Source organism: Globicephala melas, chromosome 11 (genome assembly GCF_963455315.2).
Source record: "Globicephala melas chromosome 11, mGloMel1.2, whole genome shotgun sequence".
NCBI lineage: Eukaryota > Metazoa > Chordata > Mammalia > Artiodactyla > Delphinidae > Globicephala > Globicephala melas.
This window is the reverse complement of record NC_083324.2, coordinates 45,499,760-45,521,595: the sequence shown is the minus strand read 5'-3', so window position 1 is coordinate 45,521,595 and position 21,836 is coordinate 45,499,760. Positions and strand designations below refer to the sequence as shown.

Here is a 21,836-nt window from a genome sequence, read left to right as displayed (position 1 = left end):
ACAATGGGGAGATGACTCAAAGAGGAAAGCCACGTGGTGAAAGGACAAAGTGCAGAGGGGCTGGTAGTCAAGAGGTCTTTCTAGTTCCAACTCTGAAATTGGCGTTTTGTAGGAATAAGCCCTCTCTGGGCTTCAGGGCCTTTATCTGTAAAGTTAGAGCTGTTTCAACTCCAGGGCCCTATCAGAAAAGTCAAAGGATGAAAGAGCTGACAGAGCTAGGATTTGGGGAAAAGGTGAAGAGAATAAACAGCAGAGACAAAAGCCCTTGGCCTGATCTTCTGGTGTTAGCATTGGGGAAGGTGACTCACTCTGGCCCACCCAGAATTGCCCATTACTCCTGGCTCACCACTCCCGTTTTCTCCCCTGACCTCCTTGGGAAGAGAATTTCTGGTAAGTCATAGACAGAACGCCTTAGTCATCAACTCAATAGGTGCTATTGCCTAGAGCACAGTCACATGGATGACTTATGTGCACGTAGTAAGCTAATCTAGTTCAAAAGCTGTAAGACTCTTGACACACCTATGTGGACACGAAGACAGCAATTTTGCTGTGCCTTGCCTCTACCAAAGCCCAGGTTTACAACCTCCTAGGTACTCTGCACTGGTCAAATAACATGTCTTATACATCCAACCTCTGTGGCCCTCTCACCAACCCTCATCTCTTCTCTCGTTCTGTCCACCCAAAGCTTGCCCATTCTTCCACCCTGCTCAAGTCTGTTATTCCCCAGACCGGCTCTGTCCCTTCTGTAATTCTCCAATATCAGGTGGCTTGATGTTCCCCTCCCCCAGGAGTGTTCTGCCCAGCAGTGTTCTGACTAGCTGTCATAAATGGGACCATGAAGACTGTAACAAAGATATTACTCATTTGGTCAACTATTACACACAACTATGGGCCAGCCCTTATATCATCCTCCTGTTTTATTTAGTGTGCACCACCAAAATTGTAGGTACTTCATAATATAATTTTATTTTCTAATATAATTCTATTTTCAGAGGTTTCTAGAGAAAACAGTTTATATTCTGGCTTGAAAACCTTCCTTACTACACTGTATTCCTGACAAGAAGACTCCAGAAATACCCTAATTAGCCCCTGAAATCATTGGTCTTTAATCCTAAATTAGACAGAATAAAATATCTAACTGGTCTGTGGGATGAATTCACCTCTCCAAATCTCGTAGCCTCAGACCTTCCCAGAACATTCATATATAGGTGGGCTCTGGGAAAATAATAGGCCTCAGAAAATAATTTATTTTGGTTCCATCAGAAGTGACCCTTCTCAGGATGAACTTGATCTGATTTTCTTTCCCTGACGTCAAAATGTAATTTAAGTATCCTGTGACCTACCCCACTGAGATTAAAGCTTCTGACTAGAGCTCTTTCCCTTCCTTATTGACTTTACACATATTTTTTCAGGCTTATGGTTTCTTTTATGGGGACGATTGAAGGCTGTTTGGTAGCTAAAAAGCAATTCAATTCCCCCTTGCCACCCAAAATTGGCAAACAACCATCATCAAGTCCTTAGTGGGCCTTCTCCCCGTGGGTGAGGCTGTCCAAGCGGAAGCTGGGTGATCAGCTGCCAGAGGATTCCACACTGATCGACAACTGGGAATCAGGAGTCCTGAGGGTTGTTCCAACCTCACAGCTCTGTAAGTCTCTTTCCCATGCAGAGAGAGAGACAGAGACAAAGTGGACAAGCCCAACTCCTAGAGCCCTTGTATTGGCACTTGGTCAGATCCTGTGTTAAAGGTTTCTCATGCAGATATACTGTCTTCTTAACTAAGCTGTAGGTTCCCCAGAGGCAGAGTGCTCTGCCTTTCTTTTCCTGTTCTACTCTCTACAGTACACAGCCTAGGGTTCAATATTTAAAAGGTATTCAATAACCCCCAAATTCTCTCATCCTTTTAATGGCATGCTTTAAAGTCACTAATGAATACTCCATATTCAGGGATATGGAGATACAGTTAAGACTTGGTCCCTGCACAAAAGAAACCCATAACATCAGCGTGTAGAAAGACTGACTTGTAATAAAGGCTATATCACAGTTATGGGTGTTGGCATATCTATATATCATAGTTATGGGTGACAGAAGTTCAAATGAGGAAATTGTACATTTTTGCTGGTGAGATGGATGAAGAAAGACTTGACAGATGAAATCCTTTGGACCTGGGACTCAAAGGATGAACAGTGTTTTACCAGGTGAAAGTGAATACCTAAAAACTTGGATAGAACACTCCACTCAATGATAGCAGGATACACATTCTTCTCAAGTGCACATGGAGCATTCTTCAGGATAGACCATATGTTAGGCCGTAAAACAAGTCTCAATAAATTTAAAAGAACTGAAATCATACAAAGTATGTTCTCTGACCACAATGGAATTAAATTAAATCAACAACAGAAGGAAATTTAGGGGATTCACAACTATGTGGAAATTAAACAACATACTCCTAAGTAACCAATGAGTCAAAGAAGAAATCACAAGGGAAACTATAAAATACTTTGAGATGAAAGAAACCAAAAACAAAATACAAAAAACTTATAGGATACAGTGAAAGCAATGCTTAGAAGGAAATGTATAGCTGTAAATGCCTATGTTAAAAAAGAAAAAAGACCTCAAATAAAGGAATTAACCTGCCACCTTAAGACCCTAGAAAAAGTAGAGCAAACTAAACTCAAAGCAAGCGTAATGAAAGACAAAACAAATACTAGAGCAGAAATAAATGAAAGAGAACAAAAATACAACAGAGAAAAAAAAAATTTTAAGTTGTTCTTTCAAAAGATCAATAAAATTGAAAAAACTGAAAAAAAATAGGAAGAAGGAATAAAAGGGAGAAGACTCAAATCACTAAAATAAGGAATAAAAGAGGGATTAAGAAAGGAATAAAAAGGATTGTAAGGGAATACTATGAACAACTGTATGCCAACAAATTAGATAATTTAGAAGAAATGGACAAATTTCTAGAAAAATACAAAACTACCAAAACTGTCTTAGAAGGAAACAAAAAATCTGAATAGACCTATAATAAAGGATTGAATTAGTAATCAAAAAACTTCCCACAAAGAAAAGCCCATGATCCGATGGTTTCACTGGAGACTTCTAACAAACATTTAAAGAACTACCACCAATCCTTTCAAAATCTATCAAAAAACAGAAGAAGGAACACTTCCCAACTCATTCTATGAACCATTATTACTCTGATACCAAAATCCAACAGACATTACAAGAAAAGAAAACTGCAGACCAATATCCCTTGTGGATATAGTCACACACACACACACACACACACACACACACGCACACAAACAATTCAACAAAATACCAGCAAACCAAATCTAACAACATACACTACACACCATGATAAGTTGGAATTTTTTCCACAAATGCAAGGTTGGCCCAACATATTAAAATCAACCAATGTAATATACCATATTACTAGAATAAAAGACAAAAACCACATGATCATCTCAGTAGATGCAGAAAAAAGCATTTGACAATCTTCAACACCCTATGATATGATAAAAGCATGCAATAAACTGGATAGACACTTTTCCAAAGAAACATCAAATGGCCAATGAGCACATAAAAACATACTAAACATTATTAGCATCAGGGAAATGAAAATCAAAACCACAATGAAATACCTCTTTACACCCACTGGGATAGCTATAATCAAAAAAGATGAACAATAATATGTGTGGATGAGGATGTGGAGAAATTGAAAACCTCATTAATTGCTGCTGGGAATGTAAAACGGTACTGCTCCTCTGGAAAACAATTTGCCAGTTCCTTAGAAAGTTAAACATGGGGGAATTCCCTGGCTGTCCAATGGTTAGAACTCTGTGCTTTCAGTGCCTAGGGCGTGGGTTCAATCCCTTGTCAGGGAACTAAGATCCCACAGCCAAGTGCCATGGCCAAAAAAAAAAAAGTTAAACATAAAAGTTACCATATGATCCACCTAGGTATAGGTATACACCCATGAAAATTGAAATTATATATATGTCCACAGAAAAAACATGTACATGACTGTTCCCAATAATTTTATTCATAATAGCCAAAAAGTAGAAACAATCCAAATGTCCATCAATTGATGAATGGATAAACAAAATGTGGTGTGTGTGTGTGTACATATATATGTGTGTACACACACACACACACACACACACACACACACACACACACACATATCCGTGCCTTGGAATATTATTTAGCCATCAAAAAGGAACGAAACACCTATACATGCTAAAACATGGATGAACCTTGAAAGCACTGTGCTAAGTGAAAGAAACCAGATACAAAAGTCCACATATGATTCCATTTTTATGACATATCCAGAATAGGGAAATCCATAGACAAAGAAAATAGATTAGTAATTGCTTGCCTGGGCGGGGTCGGGGGGAGGTTGCGGGGAGACAGAGGGCGACTGGGCGTGATAGTTAATGGGCATCACCCAGATTTGGCATGATAAAAATGCTGGTCTGGAATTAAAGCTGACAGTTATACAACTTTGTGAATATATTAAAAACCACTGAATTGTACACCCTAAAGGGGTGAATTTTATGGTATGTGAATTACATCTCAATGTTTTAAAACTCAGATAAGTGATGGAATCGGAATCAGTGTGATATACTTAGCATAGAACAAAGTGGAACTAAACTTTGACTTTTATTTGATCATTTGTTGCAATAATGTTAAGGAAGAAAAGCAGAGCACAAGATTCAATGGATTGTAGTAATTCATTCTGCAAAAGTTTAATGGAGTTCTTGCCATCCTATGTAACTATGCTAGTTGCTTCAGAGTGTACAAACGTGAATGGTGCTCAGCTCCTCTCCATGTGTCTTAGAAGTTAATGGAAAGGCTAGAAGAGGATACAATGGACTGATAGCCCAAAGAGGGCTGGTTCTGCTTGTCTACTCACGCATTGCGTATGTCAGAGCAGTCCACCAGGCTTCCATTTCTGGGAGCCCCAGAATAGGCCTCCCTGGAAAGACAATGACTGGTGAGATGAAGGCTAACAGGCTGCCCCAGAGACACTTGATTAAGTTACAGAATGAAATCACACCTTGATCTCTCAGATGAGAGAGAGAGAGAGAGACAGAGACAGAGACAGAGAGAGAGACAGAGACAGAGAGAGAGAGAGACAGAGACAGAGACAGAGAGAGAGAGAGAGAGAGAGAGAGAGAGAGAGAGAGAGAGAGAACGGGAGGAGGGAGCACAAAAGCACAGCTGTGGGCCCTTCTGTCCGGGGCCCTTGACTGAGAACAGGGAAGGATTGGGTCAGATTACTCTGACCCCTGACTTAGCTTAGTACAAGTTCCTCTAGACAAGAGGGGAGGGGAGGGGTGCTGTAAGACAGAAAAACTCAAACATAAGAGTTGTCACACAACAGGTTTTATCAGAGATTAAGAAAACAAGGGGAATGGGTAACTTGTATGGGTTGTACTTGAAAAAGTACAACCTGGGTGGGAAGAGATGTCCTTCCTCAACTTCAACAAAGTGAAAAAGAACAGAGGCACAGCCTGAACTGTATGGGGCCTGATAGAATAATGGGGCGTAGCTTAGCACCAAGTGATAGGAGACGGGACAGCATCGCAGCATCGTGCATAAACACCAGAGTGAGCATGACAGTTGACTCATGTCATGGGAACAGCAATGTGGAGACACAGCTAAGATCATAGGGATGAAAAGAGATGTAAGACTGGCATATAGTGGATATAGCAGGAAGATCCTAGCTTTCTTGATGGGAGCAGATTGGGGTAATAACTCTTCTGTTATCATTTCTATTATTAGGTGTGCTTCCCTGACTCTTCATATCTGAGTGGGGCCCCGAGAAACTTAGGTTACACAGAATACAAAGCAAAATGCTAAAAATGACTCAACAAAATATAAAGTGCTAGGGAAAGGGAGTGTGTTTCAAAAGAAAAATGGGTAGCATCAGGGAATTCCCTGGTGGTCCAGTGATTAGGACTTGGCACTTTCACTGCTGTGGCCCAGGCTCAATCCTTGGTTGGGGAACTAAGATCTTGCAAGCTGCACGGCCCGGGCAAAAAAAAAAAAAAGAAAGAAATAGAAAAAGGGGCAGCATCAGCTTGAAGATCAGGAAAGATTTTATTTACAAAGGTAGTAGCATATGAAGTTGAAAGGATATAAAAGATTTTAAAAAGTGTTTTCTGATCACAATAAATTTGGTTTGATAAATACAGAAAAGAAAAACACAGAGAAAAAAATGAAAATCCCAAATTATTATTCTATACTCAGATAAAACCAGCATTAACATTTGAGGGGGGACTTCACTGGTGGTGCAGTAGTTAAGAATCCACCTGCCAATGCAGGGGACACAAGTTCGATCCCTGGTCTGGGAAAATCCCACATGCCACAGAGCAACTAAGCCCTTGCGCCACAACCACTGAGCCTGCGCTCCAGAGCCCGTGAGCCACAAATACTGAGCCCATGTGCCACAACTACTGAAGCCCGCGCGCCTAGAGCCCATGCTCCGCAACAAGAAGCCACCGCAATGAGAAGGCCGCGCACCGCAACAAAGAGTAGCCCCTGCTCACCGCAACTAGAGGAAGCCCGAGCGCAGCAACGAAGACCCAACACAGCCAAAAATAAATAAATAAAATAAATAAATTTATTTTAAAAATAAATAAATTACATTCCCCTTTAAAAAAACACATTTGAGGGGTACATCTTTCCTCATTTTATTTATTTATACCTCTATTTATAAATATCTGTAATATCTATAAATATAGATATACAGATATGAAAGTGCATGTGTTTGTGAATATATACATACATAGATATACCTACACACACACACACACACACACACACACACACACACACACACATTTCAAAACAAAAGTTGTGATTGATAAGGATTCTAACAGGAGAAATGGAAGGTAAGAGAAAGACCAGGCACAGGCAAGGAAAAGAAAGCACAGAGGCAATGGAACCTTCCAGAAAGAGTATGAGCTAAACGGGACTGGATTCAAATCCTGCCTCTGCTTCCATGGAAACATAAGCAAGTTACTTAACCATGCTGAACCTCAGTTTCCTCATGTGTAAAATGGGGATAATAATATTTACTCGATGGAGCTGTTTTAATGATCACTTGAGTACATTAAGTACGTAGCAGTGTGCCCAGAGAATGGGAGGCGCTGAGCGTGTGCTGGTGTTGTACAGCAGGCTGTTTGGGTAGCTGCATGTGGTGCTGCTTGTTTCTGATGTAAGATACTTGCAGGTAAGAGGGAGGCCAGGGACACTCTCACTATAGCTCAGGGATCACAAGGATTCCAGACCCCAGCTAAAGGAAAGAGCGAACTGCCCTTAAGCAACAACTCTTCCAATTTCAGGAGAAATCATGATCTGTGCGGGGCACTTAATGCTTAGCCATCTCATGGCCTGTCATTTCCTTCTAATCAGACATACTGTACTAGGCGACAGGCCAAGGTTATGAGGTCACTTTTTCTACAGTTATTTTAATACTCATCATTCTAGAAACTCTTCTGACTCTCATAAAACAAAGTAGCAGAAGGACTTTGATGGCTAGCACTTGTCTGCTGATTCACTGAGTGAACTTGGGTCAGGCACATAATCTTCCTTTTCCGGGTTTTCCAGAAACAGGATAGGCGGGTTCCTGTCCCCGAGCAAAAGCATCAGCACAGGGACGGTAATTCAGGGCCACCAATTTGGGTGAAGTGTCTGTCTGCATAATCCATTTTTCTCTCAGAGTTATAGAAGTAATTGTCCATCCATCTCTGGCAAAGGAGACCATTATCCTGTCCTTACTGAGATATGGAACTCATTTAGATGTCAGCTACGTTTATGAGCCCTCAATTCATTAAGCCATCAAGACAAACAGATGGTGCCTCACAATCAGTGTCACGGCAAAATGACGTGGAGGGCTTGGAGATGTCAACAGAAACCTATTTGCAGTGCCATTGAGTATGGCAGTGCCTTCCATAAGAGGCACCTCATTCTCAGAGAATTAGCAGGCTGTAAAAATAGCCCTAAATCATTGTTGGGAGAGACAGAGTGGGGGGAAGCAGAGAGGCCATCAGTATCCAAGGCAGTGGGGGAGAGGAGAGGAGGATTCTGAAAGGGAGACTGTCAATGGTGGGTGATCACGAGAATTAAGAAGCCACAGGAGCCCACAGTCCCTGCCCAGCTACTGCAGCCCCAGTAGCTGAAATGCAGCTAAAGTCCCTGAACTCAGGTACTCACCTCTGCAGAGAGATAGTCTTGAGTCAACAAGTATTTTCCATGTGCAGCACACCATCAGGTGCTGTGGGCGAAAATGTTTAACAGAGGTTCTGATGCCAGGGTGCTTGTAACCCAACGTTCATGCATAACCACGGTACTCTCCATCATACCAAGTACCAGGAGCCAGCTGCGGAGCCCAGGTGGAAAATCGTGTTTATCCTGTCTGGTGGAAAGAGCTGTTCACCTGTGGTGAACAGAAAGCTTTTGCTTCCAGTGATCAATTCTTTCTTTGCGTAATCTAGTCAAATTACCTGTACAAATACAGATTATAAAAATAAGTCAATCTTTTCAGTTATATAGCTTATATAAGATTACAAATTTTCTAATTTTTAAAATCAGTATATAAAGTACATAAAACTAAAAGACCAAGACCATCAAGGATTTACCCAATTCTGCTTACTCATTCTCTACTAAAAGGCACATTTAATAAATTATATAGGATATAAAATTATATAAATTTTTTGGTCATTGTATGATTTGCATTACCTTTTTCTTTTTTTAATTTTTACTGGAGTATAGTTGATTTACAATGTTGTGTTAGTTTCAGGTATACATAAAATTATATAAATTTTTAAGACGAGATGGTTGTGTTGTTAATTCCAAATCCAATTATCTCCAAAGCAAGGGAATGAGGCAGGAGGGCTTCAGCTCAGTTAGAGAAGTTCCGCGCCCACCCCCCGCAACCAAATAACTAACAGGAAGAAGAAAAAGGAATTCTGAGGAGCTTCAGTGAATCCAAGATCCATTTTTTAGTGACAACCGCACAGTTTTTTGTTGGAAAATATTATCAGTGAAAACAGTCTTGCATCAAGGGTAAAATGATGCAAATGTATTTCCTTATTTAATCTGTTTAAGTGCTTTCCTGTATAAATGATCCTCTCAACATCACTGGGCCAGTTTGGTCAGAGCACAGTACTATGAGAGGGAAGGCACAGTCTCACCTCTGCCACCGATCTTCAGAAGGCTTGCCCCTTGTCATTCAGTTATCTGCCCACATGTCACTGGCTACATGTGCACAAAAGTAGGAGTAGCATCAAGGATTTACCCAGGTTTCATGTTCAGTTAGTGGGATGGAAAGCAGTTCTACCAACCAAGTCAGGGAATTTAAAGAGAAAGTACAGGATTATGAGGAAGGGGTGTCCAGAGCAGGGGGAAGGAGAAGAGAGAGATAATTATGTTCAGTTACGGACGTGCTATGGAGTCTGAAATTTTATGATAGCCCGGACCCTAGTCAATTCTCCCTGGAGACTCGACTGTATGGACTATTGCTACTTTAAAGCAGCAGGCCTTGTCAAGGTGGTAGAGGGGTGACACTACAGCATGTAGCAGCCTTCCCTATCCTTAAGACCCAGGATATGGCTTCAATATAAAGAATATAAGCTACATACTGAATAGTCTTGTTTTCTGGCAGAGAAATGCTAATAGTCCTTTTCTAATGCATTCAACTTCACTACCAAGTACCTCAAATTCACTCAGCTCTTGAAACATCCTGCTCCAAAACCTTCAAGGGCCACCTAATATAATATTGTCCAAGTTCTTTGATTAGCGTTTAAGGTCCTCCCCAGTAAGCTTAGGCCTACTTTCCATTATTCTCTGACTCTGCTTTAGTCACAGATTTTTGCCTTTTCCCCACTCACTGTCCTCCGTGCCAGAGCTACAATCCCATAGTCTACCTCTATTCCTCTGCCCACTGTTTCCTTTTTCTGGAATATTCTTTCAACTTATTTACATGCTAGTCATCCTTCAAAGCCCACTCATTCAAGCCCCTGTCCCAAGAAGCCTTCTTTGAAACTGCTCGCTCACTATGATATCTGCCTGGATTTCCATTCAAAGCACTTATCACAGACTGTTTTTGATACTTTTCTATACCTGTTCCTTTGACCTAATCAGATGATAAATTATTTCAGGGAAGGAACTGAGTCTAATTTCTGAGTCCTGTACAGGGCACAATATACATGTCCAGTATTTGCTGACTGTGACTCTCAACTGTAGTTTGAAAATAGTCATAGATATTACCAATTTTCTCAAAAGTTTTAATATTTGTTTTAGACAAAATTCCACAAAGATCACACAGTATTTTTTTAAGGATGTCAAAAAACAGATAGTGTAGCTTTAAGCTGAGCCTTAGCCCAAATCTGAGTTTAGAAGCCCATTTCTCTTATAGTGCATATGATCATGTGCGGACAGCTACTTGGAGCATGAGAAGTTACAGAGGCTCCCTAAAGAGGGGAAATTAGCAAAGCTGTCAGAGACTTCTTGTGCTGCCTTCCTATAAATTACAGGTGGATTAATTTAATACATGAGAACCCAAATAATTTTTTAAAGTTTTTTGCATCAATATTATACTTTGAAATAACACAAAGTAAGAAGAATGGAATAATATATGTTGTACATTTGTCACCAATGTCTTATGAAAAATTATTATGAAAATTTTAATAGTTTAATCAGCTGTCACTGTTGTTTTCTTTTAACATGACACTGAATAAAGTAGCGAACAATCTTTAAAAAAAACTTCTGCATCATCTGATACAGATAGGCATCATCACCATTTACCAAGATTTTTGTTTCTACATATGATGAGATCATTTCTTAAACAAATAGGGCAGGGTCTGCATCTTTCTGGACAATGCATGGCATAGGAATTTTTAAACTAATAGCTAACACTCTACATTTATTTCCCCATTAACCACCACTACTTTTATTCCCCACTTTACAAAGGAAGAAAGTGAAGCCCAAGGTCATGGCTAGTATGTGGCTAAATTGGGACCAGCACTGGTCTGCCTGACCCCAAATCTCATTCTCTGGAAATTAGCAAATTAGCGAACATTATTTTGATTCATATAAATCCTCTTCAGGAATGAACATGCTGTGGTCACTGCTGCAGTTAGCCTTTGTTTTTCCAGAATCAAAGGACTTGACTTCTACTTTACTTTTTTAAAAATTTAATTAATTAATTAATTTATTTTTGGCTGCGTTGGATCTTCGTTGCTGTGCTCGGGCTTTCTCTAGCTGTGGGGAGCGGGGGCTACTCTTCCTTGTGGTGCCTGGGCTTCTCATTGAGATGGCTTCTCTTTGTTTTGGAGCACAGGCTCTAGGTGCGCGGGCTTCAACAGCTGTGGCACGCGGGCTCAGTAGGTGTGGCGCACGGGCTTAGTTGCTCTGTGGCATGTGGGATCTTCCCAGACCAGGGCTCAAACCCATATCCCCTGCATTGGCAGGAGGATTCTTAACCACTGCGCCACCAGGGAAGCCCTTGCTTTACTTATGCATGACTTTCATATTCAAATCTGTCAAGCTCTTTTATCGCTTTAATTACCCTAAATGAGTTCCTTATCTTCCTACTTCCTTTTTTTTTTCCAAAAATTTTTTTGGCTGCACTGCCCGGCATGCAGGCATGCAGGATCTTAGCTCCCCGACCAGGGATCGACCCGTGCCCCCTGAAATGGAAGCGTGGAGTCCTAACCACTGAACCGCCAAGGAATTGCCCCCTACTTATCTTTTAAGCCATCCAGCTACTGCATTAGTTGTCACTTCTTTTTTTTTTAATAAATTCATTTATTTTGTTTATTTATTTTATTTTTGGCTGCGTTGGGTCTTCGTTGCGGTGCGCGGGCTTCTCATTGCGGTGGCTTCTCTTGTGGAGCACAGACTCTAGGAGCACGGGCTCAGTAGTTGTGGCTCGCGGGCTCTAGAGCACAGGCTCAGCAGTTATGGCGCACGGGCTTAGTTGCTCTGCGGCATGTGGGATCTTCCCGGACCAGGGCTCAAACCCGTGTCCCCTGCACTGGCAAGCGGATTCTTAACCGCTGTGCCACCAGGGAAGCCCCTGTCACTTCTTCTTTTAACACTATTGAGGCCCTACTGAGCTCACAGACAGTGTTCAAGGAGATGCCTGCATGAACCAGACAAAATACGTGCCCTCAAGCAGCTGAAAGTACTCCACATGACCAAAGTAAAGGGTTTTTAATTTATCGTACTCAGCATGAATGTTTCCTACCAGTGTTTTAACTCAATTATGAGACAAAAGATTTTCAAAATCCTGAGCCTAAAACACTGAGCTTCTACCTGTGGGATAAAGCACTTGGCAGTCTGCCTCGTTTCGCGGTTACATCCAGAGATTCTAGTTTAGTTAGAGTCCCCACGGTAGCGCTTGATGCCCTGCACTAATTCGCCAGGTAGCTATCGATTGCTCTACGAACAAATTTGGGGCTCTGTCCCGGGAAGTTCACTGCCACAAGGGGCCTCTGACACTTCTTTCCTCAGGTAAACCACCCCGATCTAGGTGGAGTCACCCGTGCTTGCAATGAGTGGCTTCCTCCCACTACCGTGTAAGCGCCAAGCCGGAGGCCGACAGCGCACGTTCGTGGCGGATAACCGCCAGGGCTTGGGAGCGGCTCCAGCGCCCCACCGCCGCCGGCGCCCCCGAAGGCAGGAACATGCTCCCTCCTCACCCGCAGCACCCCAAGGACCTGCCGCGGTTGAACTCCCTGATCCGCGGCCCCGCCCAGCCGGCGCTCGGGACACCGCCTTCGCGGTGCTCGCTGCCGCCGCCGCGACCCGAGAGAAAGAGGGCGAGAGTAATCTCAAGTACCGCCGGGCCAAGGGCCAAGAGTCCTCCTGCGTCCTCAGCGGAATCCCGGTCGCCGACCTCTCACCTCTGACGCGATCGCTACGTGACAGCCGGGGATGCGGAGTCACCGCCCGCGCACGTCGCCCCAGCCAATCCGGAGCTCGCTCCGGGCCGCCCCACCCACTGCGTACAGGCCCGCACTCACCCGCCGGCACCGACACTGGCGTACCAGCCACTGGCTTCTGATTGGCTGAGGCCAGCTGTGGGCGGAACTGGGAAAAGCCGGGCAGACTGCTGGTGCGCGAGGTGGGTCAGCAGCTGGTAGGAGCCGGTAGGAACCTGCGACGTCGTGCAGTTGTAAGTGATGCATGCCGGGGTTTTGGGAGCGGGGGACGCCGGGCAGTGGGATGGGAAGAAGTGAGGCCGCGCTGGGCCAGGCTGAGAGCACCTTGGGAGGGTTGAGGATCGCAGGACTGGGAGTGGGGGCGATGCCTGGGCTGAAGGGGGCGAAGTCTGGTTGGCGGGGCTCAGGTCCCACCTCGCGGTGCAGGGGAGGCTGGTGAGGGCGTACGGAGCCTATGAGGGGATGCAGCAAAGGCTTGAGGAGCGAAGCCTCGCGGATGGAGCTGGGGAGGGACGGGGCTGGGGCCGACTTCGGGGAACTCGTAGAGCGGGGTGGGTGAGGAGGGATTGAGAGGGCGGGCGCTCAGGCCATGGAGTCCTGACAAGGTCACGGAGTCCTGACAAGGTCACAAGAAGAGAGAGGGGAGGAAAGTTGAAGGATTGAGAGGAGGGCGTAAAACCAAACGACCTTCCTGCCATCGGCTTCATCTTCTCCCCGGGCCGCTATTCCGTTCCACGTTTGGCGACCCTCTTCGGCCCTAGGAAGGTTAACAAGGACCCGGGCATGTATCAAGCATCTCTGCCGTAATTTACATTTCTCCTGGAAAAGTAAACCTGCCAGATTAGAAATTACAAAACATAGCAGGGGATTAGTATTGGAAGCAGCCGAAATGATTCGGCAGGTTTATTCGCCTCTTTTGTTTTACCTGTGCGGGAAGCAGTTATTTCCTTCTTCGGGGTAATCCCTATGGAAGGAATCTCTGCTTTCGGAAGTACCCAGACCAGTTTGGATGAAAAGTTATGATGGATTGAAGCGGTACCACGCCCCAGCATGATAATCGTATTTGAGTTCTGTATACCAGGGGTTCTCTTGCTTCCCTGTGCACCAGAATCTCTTGAAGGGGTCTTCTTAAGATACAGATTCCTTGGGCCCTGCCCCAGACCATCTGAATCAGAATCTTCCGGGGTGGCGCCTTGCAGCCATTTTAAACAGGCTGACAGGTAACGGATGCAAAATCAAAATTTGAAACCATGGTTGTTAGATAGTAGTTCCAGTGACCAAAATGACAGGCTGTGAAGATCCTTAAGTCTTTACATCACGTGATGCTGGGCAGCTCCAGTTCCCTTATGCCTCTTCTAGGTTCCCATGCATTTGGAAAGGTCTTCAGTAGTATCTTACCAAGTTTACAGACTACTTCGTGTTTTCCAAACTGGCTTTGAGTATCTGGTTATAGGTTCCTCTTTTTGTACCTGTTCAACTTTCTGACAGAGATCTGGGTCAGCTGCTGCAGGTGGATGAGAAAATTATAATAAAGGAAAATTCAGAAGTGGCGCTAGGGAAAAAAAAAAATCTTCAAATCACACTTGAAATCGTTAGATGAATTAAGTCACTGGGAAAGAAGGTTCCATTTAATTTTAGGCATGACTGACATTTTTTACAATTCAAAGAAAGAGATGTGGGCTCCTGTTAAGGAGTGGATTTTAAATGTTTTTCAGATTAAATACATACCAGCATTATAAGACAGATGATTTGGCAATATATTGTCAATCAAAAGAACCCACAACTGTGTATCAGGAGAGCTGGGTTCTAATCCTACTGCCAGAGATGTATTCCTGTTGTTGAGCAGTTCATTTTACCCTTCATAACCTTTTTTTTTTTTTTTTGCTTCTGTAAAATAAGCCTATTGGCATGGATTAATAATCTGGGTTTTTTTTTTTTTTTTTTTTTGGCGGTACGCGGGCCTCTCACTGCTGTGGCCTCTCCCGTTGCGGAGCACAGGCTCCAGACGCGCAGGCTCAGCGGCCATGGCTCACGGGCCCAGCCGCTCCGCGGCACGTGGGATCTTCCCAGACCGGGGCACGAACCCGTGTCCCCTGCATCGGCAGGCGGACTCTCAACCACTGCACCACCAGGGAAGCCCAATAATCTGGGTTTTTACTCTCAAGTTATATGATCTGTACTTACCCTGATATTTTAAAAGTGAACCATTTTGTATTTAGGTGGCTATAAATCATGAATACTTGGGAAACTTCTAGGTGGTCATTAGGAAGAGAATTATCAAAATCTTTTACTCAGGGAGTGTTACAGATATATATTATGCTAGATATATAATTTGAACCACAGAGTAACAAATAACTTTGTGATATATTGGACTTCTAATATTCCCCTTTATTTTATCCTGAAATGTGCACACAAGGTGTTCTGGATCAGAGACAGATTATCATTAGTCACTTGAGACATAATGACCACATGGTTCCCTCACACCCTGATTCTTTCCCCAGGGACTACTTTCTGAAAGCCAGATCTAATGTCCTGTTCGTACAAACTGCTGAAAGGTGATCCGCCTCCCTCCTGAAAGGAAGGAGAAGGGAACTTTTGCACCATTGACCTGTTGGACAGTTAAAGTTATCCAGATGTGAGAGATTAAAGGAAAAACTACCAACTTTCTTGCTTTTAAAGACAATTCCCAAATGACTTCTTAGTTTAGGAATAATTAAGGCAGAGGAAGAAAACATGCTTTTATATATGTAAAAGAAGGTGCTAGTTTTTAAAAGTGGATTGTGGTATATAATGGTTTTGTCTCTTGTGGTTGCAAGGCTCCAAGACCTACTCAGGTTATCATGTGTTCTTTCATAGATACAATATAAGAATTAAAAGAAAAATAAGCACTTATGTACATACAGCTTGACATTTTTATTACTGACTCTACAAATGTGTATAATTGTTAGTTTTCACTAAATTTTCCTAATTACCTGAGAATAATTTTAATTGTTGAAAATATTACTTTACAATTTATTCAACAAACATTTTGTGGTCTACTTTATGTAATAAGCATCATGCCAGGCTATGGTATAGACACAAGCAGGACAGGTGTAACCTCCTGACTTCAAGGATTCTAGTGAGAAAAACAGTTAAACTTCCATTTATAAGAAAGAGTTATTATAGAGAAAGCATCGGGTCCTATGGGACTGCGTAACCAAAGCACTTATCATAAACTGGGAGAGTCAGAGAAGACTTTCCAGAGCAGGTCAGTTAAGGCAAGAAACCGAAAAATGGGAGGTCTTAGCCCAGAAAGAGTACCTGAAGGAAATGAAAAGGGAAGAAACGTTTTAGGCAGAGGAAGTAGCTTGTGCAAAGGCTCAGAGGTTTAGAGAGCATCTATAAGAAGTTTAATGTGATTAGAATGTGGGGTTGGTGAGGGAGGTTGAAGGAGGATTTGTGATAAGAACAGAAAAGTTTTTGAAACTATTGCCTTTGGGAAGTTTAGATTGGTTATGAAGGAAACTAATAAACATACTGGCCTAAAATAAATACAGTATTTAATCTTACCATCTAGTACATTTATATAGTATCTCGTTGATGGTTTGTTTTGTTTTGTTTTGTTTACCGCACAGCGTAGAGGATCTTAGTTCCCTGGCGGGGGATTGAACTCATGCCCCCTGCAGTGGAAGTGTAGAGACTTAACCACTGGACCGCCAGGGAGGTCACCATTTATGTAGTATCTTGAAAGCCAATCTCAAATATTTCTCTGAAACTTCCCAAACTTTTTTATCCAAAAGACATCACACTCTAAATTCTCATTGTCTCTGTTGGCAAAGTGATCACACTCTGGCATGTCTATTTTAAAGAAACTAATTTGTGAAACATTATTTCAGTGTTTACATTCTATCTCTTCAAATATAGTGAGCATCCTGAACCTTGAGCTTGTTGAACCTTGTATATAATAAAAGCTCAGAGAAAGTAAGGGTTTATTCAACTAGCAGGTAATGAAGCACAAAAAAGAAGAGAAAGTCTAGTCCTAATTTCTTCTATCTAGCTGTGTGATACTGTACAACTCATTGGGATTAAGGTTTTCTTCTCTGTCAGATGACAGAATTGGACTCTTCCCAATGAGGATGGGGGCTTGGAGGGACAATCTCACTTTTCAAACTAAGCACTAAGCCTCCCCTCTAGAGTTGGATTTTCTTTGAGGACCTTGACTACTACTAAACCCCTTGAATAGCAGAGTGTTGAATGAGAGCTGTTATTACTGAAGGGAGTGTTATGCACATGAAAAACCCAGAAGCTAAGGTAAGACTATATGGGTAATGGCAGTTCACTTTTGAGTTTATTGTAATTGACGTCAATCAGAGTCTTGTGCAGTTATATACTATGTTTGACTCCCTTTTTTATCTATGGGTAAAGTTTATAGTCTGTTCAGCTCAGTCAGAAGGAAGTATGTACATAGTTACTGTGACTAAGGTGAAATTGAATTTGTTATTACTTTATTGTGATGAAATGCCTACTAGCGTCCTGTGTAAAAAAACTGACCAAAAAAGGAGAATGGAGCCTTGGTCCCTTTGTGATAGAAATGAATCTTTTTTTCTGCCCTCTAGTTCATATAATCAGGCCAGTATCTTGCCTTTTTTGGTACCACTTAAAGGAATAGTCTTATAAAAGAAGTATGCTTTTAACTGCAGAACCTCATGGAAATTCTATTTCAGGAAGATTCTTCAATCACCATGTCAAGTGACACAGATGTTTCTCTTTCTTCATATGATGAAGGTCAGGGATCTAAACTTATCCGAAAAGCTAGAGAGGCACCATTTGTCCCCATTGGTAAGTTTGAGTTTGATGGTCTAATAAGCTATTGTAAGCTTTAACACAGTAGAAGTGTGGTAAACTTGTTTGGTTCATCAAGAATTTCCTGAAAGCATTTATTTTTGAATATTTTTTCATATCTTGAAATATGCTTAGATTGGTATGATGTAGCTCTTATTATAAAAATTCTTCTCTGTGTAGTCAGACTTCTTGTTTTAGTGACTTATTTCAGTGAATGTGTTGGGACCTCAAGACTACCATCAGTCTCAATGATTTGCTGGAAGGACTCACAAGACTAAGAGTTGTTATACTCACAGTTGTGGTTCATTACAGTCTCTACTATATTAACTGATTGCCTTTGGGGATGGAAGTAAGACAGAGAAGAGTTCCCCTGGCACTCTTAAAGGAATTTATTTACTGGCTTCACAAGCCCACATTTTAAAGATGATCTTAACTTTCTGGATCTGCTACTGTTTGCTTCCAATTGTGGATTTTTAGTTCTGAGGGGGGAAAATTAAAAATTCAATTTGTATGTTAGCTGGTTAATGGTCTCCTAAAGCATCCTTATAAAAAAAATAGAACGTTGATTGATGATAAAATCATCTTGATTCCCTGCCCGCATGCATCTGACATACTTGTGACTGTCTGTTTTACAGGAATGGCAGGTTTTGCAGCAATCGTTGCATATGGATTATATAAATTGAAGAGCAGGGGCAATACTAAAATGTCTGTTCACCTGATCCACATGCGCGTGGCAGCCCAAGGCTTTGTTGTGGGAGCAATGACTCTTGGTAGGTTCCTACAGGACATTTCAAATTTGTGGCTCCCCATTAATGGATTTCTTTGTAAATAAAACAAGGTAGATACTTTTAGCTGACTTTGAAGCAGTTTGCAAATATCACTTATATTCATTTTCACATAAAAACTGAATTAATAGAAATAGTTCAAGTAGTGACATAGTTTTACTGTCTATGATATAATCTTACTAAGGTTTTAAAGAAAGAAAGAAAAGATAGTACTGCCCATCACTGAGTTTATAATTTCTTTGAAGAGTCTAGATATGCAAATAGGGTTGGTAATAAGATCCATCATCTGGGAGAGACATGATTGCTGTTTTATTGAGTTTTTGAAGGTGGAAAAGATATTACATGCTTTTATAGGCTTTATAATTAATTGACTTTATCTGGTATTATATAGCAAGAGTAACTCCTTTTAAGGTTGCCAGATAAATATTGATATTTTAACAGTCTGAGCTAGTCACACTGGCCTTGAGATACTTGGGAACTTGTGTAAAAAGAATTTTAGAAATTTGAATTGTTTAAGAAAGCAAGAATGTAAGCAGCCTGGTGCCTGGTTCCCCTTGTAAATATTGTATGCTAGCAAGGGTGCTACTTTTAGCTATTTTATGAACTGTTTTTAACTTTTTAACACTGAAGAAAATATTTAAATGCTTAACTAGCATTCTTTTTCTTTAGGTATGGGCTATTCCATGTATCAAGAATTCTGGGCAAAACCTAAACCTTAGAAGAGGAGATGCTGTCTTGGTCTCGGTGGTGCTTGCTTTAGTTAGACATCTCATATTGAGGTTATATGTTTATGTTGAAAATAAATTCTGTGGGTCAGACAATAACTTTGTAATTTGAATATTGGGTTCCTTTCTTGCAGGCTTGATTTGCCTGGTGACTAGTTCACCAGCTAAGTCATTCAGGGGAGTCAGATGAGCACAAAAACATGTCACTTTTAAATGCACTCGATATTGGTACAGTGTCCACCTTCTTAAACCCTTCTGATAAAATTAGTTGTAAAGAGGACAACATGCCAAACCTGAAAATGCTCCCAGTTGCTGCAGAATATCATACGCTTTTGATGTAATGTAGGAATCCTATTTACCCCAGTTAATTTAACTCTTTCTGACTGCCTTGTGGACTGAGTACTGTTTTTAAGGTCTGGCTGGCTCTTGAAGAACCCTTTCAGAACAGTGCACGGAATACAACATTATAAACCTCCCAGCAACTATGTGTGTGTTTTTAAACCAAACCTAAAGAGCTGGTAACAGCTGCTTTGAAGTAGTATCTGTTTCAGAATCATAGTTGTAAACATGAGAATAACTTAACTGTAGATCCCCGTTTAGCTGTTTTGTAATTGCAGAACTATAGTTTGCTGCTGTTATATTAGAATAATTTTTAAATGGCATTTTGAAATAGAAGTGTGTATTTTAAGTGCTAATGCAAAGGTAAATGAAAAATACTTTTTAAATGTGTGCAGTCTGTTTATTTCCTCTGAAAGAATCATAAATGTTAAACTAAATAAATCGCCTGTAATGGAAGAGATTTGTGAGCAAGCTGGTTTGGTCAGACATTATACAAACTTTGGTATACTACAGAATGCTTTGTTGTACTTGTGAAATTCTCTTGTCTAACCTGAATTTACCTTCCATGGTGATAACATGGTAAATGTAATGTTATTAAAGTAAGTGAACACATCAAATGTCTTGTATTTATTTCAATTTGGAAAAAACTATCATTCTTCAAAGTAGCACAAGTAGTTCCAAGAAAAGAGGGAGAACATTTTATGCCTTTTGTAGGAGCCATAGTTAAAGACTATTTAACGAACAGGAATAATAGCTAACGTTTATTGAGCATTTACTGCGTGCCACACACTGCTCTAAGCACTTTTCATGTAAAATGTCATTTAAGTTTCCTAACAACCCTAAGAAGTAGGAGCTATAATCCTCATTTCATGGAGGAGGAGACTGAGGTATGAATAGTTTTAAGTAATTAACCCAAGGTCACATAAGCTAGAGAAGGTTGTAGGTTTGGGACTGGAACCTGGGCAGTCAAGCAGTAGATGCCAACAGAGACTTGAAATGTTGGCCTTTGTGAAGTTAATGCTGCGTGGCAGTGGTTACCATAAATTAGTACTGTTAGACAAGAGGGTACGGCATGGTCTTGGCTCACTGCTCCACTGACTATATAACCTGGACCAACCAAGGTTTTCTCAGTTTTCTGCTAGTTAGAAATGAGAGACTGGACTATGTAATTTCTATAGTCCTATCTAGTTTATAGATCATTACATGGGTCTATGGGAAATGTGCTTTAAAAATATAAGCTATTACAAGGAACTCTTCTCAGCCTCCAGTAGACATTATAGGAGTTGCTTGTAGCCAGTCCTAACAATTATTTCATGAAGGATAAGCCTATAGAAGAACAAATTTGTGAACAAGTTTCAGAAACTTTCTAATGGATGAGTACATTATTGATTTTGTTAAATAAATACTAATTGAGAGAAGCTGATCTAGACAAATGCCAGAGGATAGAAGAACAGGAGCAAAATGTTGAGACTGTAGTGAGCATATTAAGTGATCAGGAGACAATAAGTAAGGGTGCTTGCCTGAAGAAGACAGTGGTAAATTAGGGTGGATGAATAGGCTGGCATCAGATTATGGAAGTTCTTAAAAGTGGCTCAAGTGGATGTAACACTACTTTTTACTGAGTCAAACCTGGGTTCATGGTTTTGCCACTTAGGAGCCGAGCAGCCATGGTTTCCTCATCTGTAAAGTGGGGACAATGTCAGTGGCCTAGGGTTGCTGGGAAGATAAAATGCAATGGTGAACATAACAGGGCTTAGCATAGCACCTGATGCATTAGTAATCTCTGAATGGCTGCTGTTACCATTGTTACTGTTAGGCTTGGGAATGTGGCAGCACAGAAGGTGTGTGGGCCCTCCACTCACAACTTACAGTCTAGCACAGAAGGCTGGCATTAGATCAGTGATTTCAAAAACCATGATAAATACTAGGTACAGGATGCAGCAGACTGGGGGACCTAACCCAGGGCTGGAGTCAGAGAAGGTATCCCCAAGGAAGTGGTGTTCTAACTTAAGATGATTTTTCGTCTTAAGTTAGAACATCACCTTAAGACACTGATGAAAGAAATTAAAGATGATACAAACATGGAGAGATATACCATGTTCTTGGATTGGAATAATCAACATTGTGAAAATGACTATACCACCCATAGCAATCTACAGATTCAATGCAATCCCTATCAAATTACCAATGGCAGTTTTTACAGAACTAGA

General features: G+C 41.4%; 2 protein-coding genes across 16 annotated transcripts in view; one reads left to right on the top strand and one right to left on the bottom strand.

The window, feature by feature from the left end:
• The window catches only part of ACKR2 (atypical chemokine receptor 2), a 79,293-nt gene that overhangs the window by 38,683 nt on the left and 18,774 nt on the right, over positions 1 to 21,836 (bottom strand). For 3 of the 14 annotated variants that reach the window (XM_060307370.2, XM_060307369.2, XM_030830256.3), the window contains exons 1-2: positions 12,854 to 12,986; positions 8,224 to 8,513 (exon numbers count right to left, since the gene is read on the bottom strand). Coding sequence is in view for 1 of the 14 variants with exons in the window: in XM_030830256.3 (XP_030686116.1) it covers positions 8,224 to 8,278 (55 nt within the window). In the remaining 13 variants the exon portion in view is untranslated. Of the gene's footprint in view, positions 1 to 8,223; positions 8,514 to 12,713; positions 12,991 to 13,037; positions 14,803 to 21,836 lie in introns of those variants that run through there. The other 11 variants (XM_060307368.1, XM_060307363.1, XM_060307364.1 and 8 more) reach the window with 10 other exon arrangements.
• Positions 13,051 to 20,410, top strand: HIGD1A (HIG1 hypoxia inducible domain family member 1A). 2 transcript variants are annotated; one of them, XM_030830260.3, is made up of 4 exons: positions 13,051 to 13,189; positions 17,660 to 17,774; positions 18,413 to 18,547; positions 19,232 to 20,362. In XM_030830260.3, the coding sequence occupies exons 2-4, from the start codon at positions 17,678 to 17,680 to the stop codon at positions 19,279 to 19,281; spliced, it is 282 nt and encodes a 93-aa protein (XP_030686120.1). In that variant the 5' UTR covers positions 13,051 to 13,189; positions 17,660 to 17,677; the 3' UTR covers positions 19,282 to 20,362. The 2 variants fall into 2 exon arrangements, with proteins under 2 accessions (XP_030686120.1, XP_060163356.1); XM_060307373.2 differs by lacking the exon at positions 13,051 to 13,189 and adding an exon at positions 13,571 to 14,168 and having other exon boundaries at positions 19,232 to 20,410.

What these genes read in the sequence shown, in the direction of transcription:
- HIGD1A (XM_060307373.2), top strand. Translation starts at nt 14,007, where the DNA reads ATGATAATCGTATTTGAGTTCTGTATACCAGGGGTTCTCTTGCTTCCC. An exon ending in CTTGCAGCCATTTTAAACAG is followed by an intron (nt 14,169 to 17,659) that starts GCTGACAGGTAA and finishes ATTCTATTTCAG; the next exon opens with GAAGATTCTTCAATCACCAT. An exon ending in TGTGGGAGCAATGACTCTTG is followed by an intron (nt 18,548 to 19,231) that starts GTAGGTTCCTAC and finishes CTTTTTCTTTAG; the next exon opens with GTATGGGCTATTCCATGTAT.